Source organism: Priapulus caudatus, unplaced genomic scaffold, assembly GCF_000485595.1.
Source record: "Priapulus caudatus unplaced genomic scaffold, Priapulus_caudatus-5.0.1 Scaffold535, whole genome shotgun sequence".
Lineage (NCBI taxonomy): Eukaryota > Metazoa > Priapulida > Priapulimorpha > Priapulimorphida > Priapulidae > Priapulus > Priapulus caudatus.
Window position 1 is genome coordinate 243,482 of NW_014577596.1, and position 7,804 is coordinate 251,285.

Sequence of the window (7,804 nt, forward strand, 5' to 3'; positions counted from 1 at the left end):
AGAGAAAGAGAGAAAGAGAGAAAGAGAGAAAGAGAGAAAGAGAGAGAGAGAGACAGAGAGCTGCGTCTATACGGCAAATCACCAATGACCTTGCGCTCTTCACGCTAAGACACCCTCGCCGAATATTGACGGCCATTAATGACGATCCACTTACGACGACACCAACGATCATATCGACATATTTAAGAGCTTTCGCTTTAGAACGTCAATATGACGGATGCCATCCGACTCACTTACGCGTCTGCAAATTTAACGCCAGCCGCGTTCGTGTGCGCCGCGCTTCGGCGACAGCCTGCGTTGAATGACTGACAGCTCGCCCACTCTCGTTTTTCGCAGGACCACGGTGTACCGTTCATGGAGACGAGCGCCAAGTCGGGCGTGAACGTAGATCTAGCCTTCATGGCTGTAGCCAGGTAAATATCTGCTGTATTAATCGCTAATTAACTGAGGTATTTATACCCTATAGTCTCTCTCTAGTCTAACTACTCTCTCTGTACAGATCCTGATGACAACAGTAGGCAGGTAGGGTTCTGTCATCTCCCTTGGTTATAGCGGTAGCCGGGTAAGGTTATGTTTTTTACCTTGATTATAATCGTAGCCAGGAAATAGTCTGCTTTGCTGTTTACTTCCTCCATCTATGGGCTTGATTAAAACATCTTTGGCTTTTTTATCGAGTGTGTTGCGGTACCGGCGGATAATGTCACAACTAACTATTCACAATCATAGTTAATTAGCTGTCTTTCATTATTAACTAGTTAATTAGTTACATTTTCGCTGTCAGCGTCTTCTACCTCGTTAAACACGTGAGTAGCGAACGCGCGGAAAAGCGTCGAATTTCAATGGGAAACGAACGTTGGCTGAGCAAGTATTGACGTATTTACACTCGTGAGATTTTTCTATAGTTGGGCGCTCATTCTCACCCACCTTCGCTAATTATTCCTAGCAGGTGCTGGGAGGACGTGGGGGAGAGGTGTGAAACGCCGTTGGCTCCTCACAATTAGTTTAATCATCAAGATTAATCTGATTATCATGCTACATGACCGTAGATTGTACATGTCGCGTCACTAGTATGTGGGAAATGAACGCACATACGGCCGATTCTGCTCAAAGGGAAAGCGTATGATTTTGCCGTCTCCTTCCTTTCTTGCATGATATTTAGCGCGCTGTTATCATAAGTGCGAATGCACGTGCGCGTCAATATGTGTTAGCGTGTTAGCGGGTTGGTGCTAACCACGAAAGCTTGCTGGCTACTGGGCTTAATTCATCTTGCACTCTAGTTACTACGCGCTCATGTGTGCGTGCACAGACAAGCGACGACATACAGTATGACTTTAACATTTCATTATAATACCAGGAGTGTATAATAATAGAATCTATTATTATTTACTCCTCCGCAAGTGCTGTTCGTTTTCGTAGGTAGAGTTTTCCTCGTTGAATATTTCGCCAACGTTTCCACATCCACCGACAGTGCCGCCGCGTGTAGGCTTTCTTCTTGGCACCATAATTCACTCTTAATAATACCACAGGCACTTGGAGCGTTTCAATAAAATGCAATGCTAAATAAATACGAAATCTATTTACTACCAAAGTCTTAATGTTTCTATACTCTCTTTCACCTATTATTACCGACAATTTCCTGTAAATGCATGCCGTAACTGGCTGCCGCCATTGGTCCATTGCACTGCATTGCAGCAATGGCGGCAGCCAGTGTTTGTTGTATAGTATTGAGTTGTTATGTAGTAGATGAGCCTTTGGACGGCATTTACAGGAAATTGTCGGCAATAATAGGTGAAAGAGAGTATAGAAACATTAAGACTTTGGTAGTAAATAGATTTCGTATTTATTTAGCATTATATTTTATTGAAACGCTCCAAGTGCCTGTGGATAATACGATGCACGTAATAATTATATTGCACACAATGCACAGGGCAAGTATTTTACGCGGAGAGCGCCCCCTTGTGGACGCTTTGAGCAACCGTCGTAAATATATTAAGTGAAGGAAAGAGAGAGGGTAAGTGGAAAGCTACACAACGCCTGATCCTGACACGTGAGAGACACTTCTGCGTTACGTTTTTGCAGGGATCTGAAGTCGAGGAAAACACGGAGACCGAACGAGCCCAAGTTCAACGTAACGGAATACGTCAACTCCGAGAAGAAGCAAACGTCTACGTGTTGTTCTTAAAACGCGCAAGCGTGCTGCCTCTGCCGCTGCCGCTACTGCTGCTGCGGCTGTCGCCTGTGCAGCATAGGAAACAACTAGCTTCTGAAATTAGTCAATACACAGAACGCTGTTGAGTAGATCTGACAGCGCGAGAATAGTTGAGGCAAAATATAATCGAGAATGCGTCTGAGAGAAATTAAAACAGAAGACGTGAGAATGAAAGAATGAGATAGAGAGGAAAGAGAGAGAAAGAGAGAGAGGGGGAGAGAGAGAGAGAGAGAGAGAGAGAGAGAGAGAGAGAGACAGCGAAAGCAAGAGAAAAAGCGAGAAAGGGAGAGAATAGCAGAAATTGAAAGAAAGAAATCAAGACAAAAAGGAGGAGAGAGTGGTCAAGGCAAAGAAGGAATGTTAGAAATTGGGAAATGATGAGAGATGAAAAACGCGAGAACGAGAGAGCGCGGAAAGCGGGAAAAAGAGGAAAATGACGAAATAGAGAGAAGGAGACCGAAAGAGCAAGGGAAAGAAACGGAACTGAAATGGACGTACGAGTATGTAGTCATTGAATATAGTATTTACATTATGACTACAATCATATAAGAGTAAAGGAGCGGGCTCATGTCATGCAGGTAACCGCAGCTATACTGCGTTTTACTGTTCTGTACAGTCACTGCTCTTCTACTGACAGCTGACTATCGATATCGATCAATCGACCCATTTCCGCACAACGTCGGCGTCCACGTGTACAGCTGACGAGTGTGTGTGTGTACCCGTTTGTATATATTTTTGCATTTAATTTACCGGCTACGTTGAAGAGGCGAGATTGTGTAAGGCGATACAGTTGCACGCATGCGGTGTGTGCGTGTGTGCTATAACTAGAGCGCGCGCGCGTGTGTGTGCGTCTGTATGCGTTCGTGTGTGGTGTGCGTGCGTACGTTCGTGGCATGCGTGCGTGCATACGTGCGTGGTGTGTGTGCATGTGTACGTGCGTGGCATGCGTGCGTGCGTTTTGTTCCAACGCGTAGTTATTTTTACGCCTATGAATGAATAATTCAATACACAATAAAACCGGAGAGTGCACAATAATAAAGATGGCGACCTAACCGCCTCAGCGGAACGAGTAACTCGCGCGGACACACACGATCCCACATCTCACTATGACTGGCAAGATGCACTACGAGAAAACAACTCTCTACACTAGCTGGAGCAAAACTCTGATGGTACCTCTGATGGTACTGGAAGTGAGTGGACTGAAACTAAGAGGCGCGCAGCGAACAGTCACAAGAACTGTCATAATTCGTTCAGCAGCTACCGCAATAGCTATATCCTCTACTAGCTGTATTTACTAATACTAGACCCGGGCGAACATGCAATCATGCCAAAGAATACGACATTGTGATTGCGGTGCGAATCTTGCCTGTTATTGTCGTTAATATAGGATCGCGAAGATTTTGCCGTTGATTACAGTTTATCGTTGCCGATGGAGACGATGGAGATGTGAGGCCGTAACTAAAGATCTGTGTAAATCATAATATACGGTGATTGATATAATATGTCAGACGTATTTATTTTTGTGCAACAATTATATATAAATGTGTGTGTTATATCTGTGCGTGGGTGCATACGCGCGTGTATGTGCGTGTGCGTGGGGAGCGTGTGTTAGAGTGTGTACATTATTGTAATATAACCATAACAGATGCATTGTATTTGCATGTGTAATTTACATTTCGCTTTTGATGTGCAGGTGTGTGAGATTGTACCGTATACGCAATAGAAATTACTGTGAACAAAATGTTCCCATCCGTTATCGTAGCAAACTCGTTTCCGTTTTAGATGGCTATTTAACGATCTCACCGAATCGATAGAACTAAACTAGCTCTGCCGGTGCGTGCGTGCATGCATGCGCGTTCGCGCGTGAGTGTGTATGTTTGTGATGTTGCGTGCGCGTGTGCATGCGCTCGTGCAAGTAATACTATCAGTATCTCAAGCGTATTCTCAATTCTAAGTAAAAACTATTTTGGATGTCGTGCGTATATATATGGAAATCGTTTGCGTTTTGTTGTAGAATATCTGGTGGGCGTTGACACTAGTGCTCTAGAAATATAGCTTAATTGTGATGTTACAATATTCAGGGGGTTCGTCGCCCTGTTATTCTTAGGAGACATTCTACTTCGCACATGTAATCGGCAACCGTTTTTTACACATGTATCAATGTATCATGTAAACTGTTATGATACATATCTATACAATCGAGAATAACCTATTTTCCACGACTTCATTCTATAACATTAATAAGCAGATCACGGGTCTTCGTCGTAATTTAGGAAATTACCAAAGATGGGAGTACAAAAATTGAATTGTCAACAGTGAATATATGGACATTTAAGGATTTTTTTATATCTCGCTAATTAAATACCTGCTTTTCTCGCAAAGGTACGCAATCTTAAACAGATTTGTTTAAGTACTAGTATACTATTTACGGTAAACGGTAAATTATTATATTATTATAAACAGTAGGTCTAATTATATATATATATATATATATATATATAAGCTCATCGTAGGAAGTGAAGCGTTCTCATGCAAGCGAAGACCGTGTCACATCTGCCTTGTCATGTATTTCTTTAAACAACGGCCTAATGTACACGATGCATCTTATATTAGGATAAAGTACTTCTGTATGCAAATAAAACGGCCATGATGATATATGGCGTTGCCACTGACGGCCGCGTCCAGCGATGAGGTTCGTACAGTATTCTGCATGTATGATTACATTATTAACGAGCCGGTGATATTGTCATTGGCAACGTGATTCATGTATTTAAAATCAATGTTGCCTAAACTAATTACCTAACACGTTAATTTTTGATTCGTTTGCTGCTAACATCTAGCGTTGGTGCGCAGTGTGGGACGCGCGCGTAGCTAAGTTAATCTGAGCTGTTATTGCGTTATACCCGATCTAATGACGACAGACGACTAAGCGAATTTCGGTCTAGTAAATATATAGACCAAAATACGTCGTAACTAGTTTATTGTTATAATCATCTGTACTGCAACTTGGTGAGATAACGGTATAAATAGTTTACTAGCAATCGCGTATGAACTTACGCCTGTATGCATTTGTTTTATGTTCGTCCGAGGTATAGATAGATGTGAACCGACACCGAAGTGCACTCGCTCCCTCACAGGCCAAAAATTCTCCGCATGCGGTTATACGATATAAAGTAGTTTTCGGCGCGTTACGATATATATGCTATTCTAAACACGATCCTAGGTAAATTAGATTTTTGTTAATGTAAGAATTTAGTGTCTTGAGGATAAATTCTAAGTCAAACTGACATATGAGAATGTGAATGTCTGTAGACTAGCGATCGGCGTTTTAATTTATTTTGTCACCAACGTCATTACGAAAATAATTAGTCTGGAGTATGTATCATGCGAGATGTGAAATTCATAAAACCGAACAAGAAGTTTCCTGTAAATGTCAGAGGATTCTCATTTCATTATTACTATCATTTCGTTGAATTAGTTAAATCTTATCAAGTGTCAGAGTAAAATAAAAGTTGTAAGGAAGCGAGTCTGATTACAGACACTTAATTGTGTGATATACGGTTTAACCAGTGTATTTACGAAATATATACAAATGCCTTTGAATGTTATCCGTTTTTGATTAGTTTATTCTTTGTTTGCAATTGCTACAGCTACTACAATATTATTTTAAATGTGTACATCTTTTTTATTCTCTTATTTTGACTAGTAATAAATCATACATGTAAATACGCTTAAAGAAATAACAAGATCGATTATAAAAAGCATAATTCTCATCGGTGATGCATCTTTGGTTTCAAAAGAGCTAGAAAATTACCTGTAATCCATTCTTCACCGTCGACTAAAGAATAGCTACTGCCACCTACCTTATCCTCGCGTACAATCTAAAACCGTAGCATCGTCACTCTACCGACACGCCCCCAATAGTTTAAACTGGTTTGATACCTGAGCAACGCGACTACCAACGACAGTCACACGCCACTCACCGTATAAACTTTACTAGCGTAATGCGCAATACACCGGCCCGTCATTACAGCACAGCGCCACCTTCAAGTAACGCTTTAATGACAGCTCACTTTCTTGCAAATTAAACATGACCGATCTTGTTTAAGTCTATACTCGATTGATATTTCTCCAGCTTAGCTGCAGCTAGCAGACGAAGAGCAAACGAACGGATTGAGGGCAGATGCCTGCTCCCGCACATCTAAAGCGCACGCACTTACGCAACACTTACGCAAGCAACTTAATAAGACACGAAAAAAATTAAAGAAAACGACCGAATTTCAACTAAAACTTTCAGCAAGGGCACGCACGCAGACGTGCACATCATGTGCCATGCTAACCAATCACAGACGAGGGGCTCACGTGTTCCGTTCGACCTCGGTACCAATCACGGCAGAAATAATAGCAACGATGGCGACACATTTTTAAATAACATACATTCGTATTAAGGTAGCGTTGGGAAGAGCATGGGACTAATTACATACAACTAGCGTTGACCTTTATATCGAAACTAGACTATGCGTGAGACTATGATAGCACGCCACTTGAGATGAGGTATGGCCGTTTGAACTATATGACACCGCTAACGGTATCTTCTCACTACGTCGTAAGCTGAGGCGATGCAACACGACTACGTAAACGTAAAAAAACAACGAAAATAAATATGAAAGAACCCTGTAGCAAAAATAAACATTATATACACGAGTCAGCAGGAGAGAGGTCCTACTACAGACACCTCGATCCATCCAACAAACAACTCCCCACAAACAACACCCCGTTCCTGGGCACAGTCGAATCGTTTTCTAGCTGGGGCAGTAGAGCCATGGCACTCGAAAGGCGAACGCAAACGAGATTCGAATCCAATGCGAGACATGTCGTCTAGACAATCGCACGTCATCATACATGAAACGCCATCTGTTATATTGCGCACGCATTGTGCTGTTACCCTAACAGCACTTCCGCACAAAAATGCTTAGATAGATATCACTAGAACACCAGAATACACATACAGGAAAACGCGCGTGCCAGTACACTCGAGCACACGCAAACACATGCAGAGAGAAATGCTTAGTAGCAAATGTAATATTTCATAGCACCTTTCTAGGGGTTGAGCTGATATGAGATTAATTTCTAGTTGGTTGGCACAATATTCAAGGCACTTGTCTTGCATCGTCTTCCTGGTAATTGGTATCAGCTGCAAATCTTGATAACATGCATAACTGATACCATCTACACACAACACAATGCAACTCTAAAGCTTTCTTTGAAGCACAGCTGTTCAATCGTTTTACGGCCTCACTGCTTTTCTTCGTAAAACCTGTAACAATAGCAAACGATCGATTTAACGCGGCGAAGCACACCGAAATGTATGCATGTGTCCATGCACAAATACACACAATCACACCGCGATCTTTCAACATCAGCATCCCCAGCTCCCTCCCACGCCTCTCGCCCACATCAACCACCCACCACCATCCCACCCTGGCCCGGCCACGCCTACCTGCTCACGTCGTCGGGGACGCACCTGACCGCTTGTCGCCAACCTCCCTCCCACCCCCACTCGATCCCCATCCCACCCTGACCCCCACCCGACCC

At 42.7% G+C, this 7,804-nt stretch overlaps 1 protein-coding gene and 1 long non-coding RNA gene across 2 annotated transcripts in view; one reads left to right on the forward strand and one right to left on the reverse strand.

The window, feature by feature from the left end:
• LOC106811401 (ras-related protein Rab-37-like) overlaps nucleotides 1–2,435 on the forward strand; it is an 84,715-nt gene extending 82,280 nt beyond the window's left edge. Inside the window, exons 7-8 of the mRNA XM_014814985.1 lie at nucleotides 337–413; nucleotides 2,080–2,435. Of these exons, the coding sequence (XP_014670471.1) occupies nucleotides 337–413; nucleotides 2,080–2,182 (180 nt within the window). The 3' untranslated portion in view covers nucleotides 2,183–2,435. The remainder of the gene's footprint in view (nucleotides 1–336; nucleotides 414–2,079) is intronic.
• Nucleotides 2,436–5,806: 3,371 nt separating this feature from the next.
• On the reverse strand, nucleotides 5,807–7,752 carry LOC106811403. Its single transcript, XR_001394144.1, has 2 exons — nucleotides 7,710–7,752; nucleotides 5,807–7,526 (listed from the first exon to the last, which is right to left on the reverse strand). It is a non-coding gene; the product is annotated as an uncharacterized LOC106811403 (long non-coding RNA).
• Nucleotides 7,753–7,804: the final 52 nt, after the last annotated feature.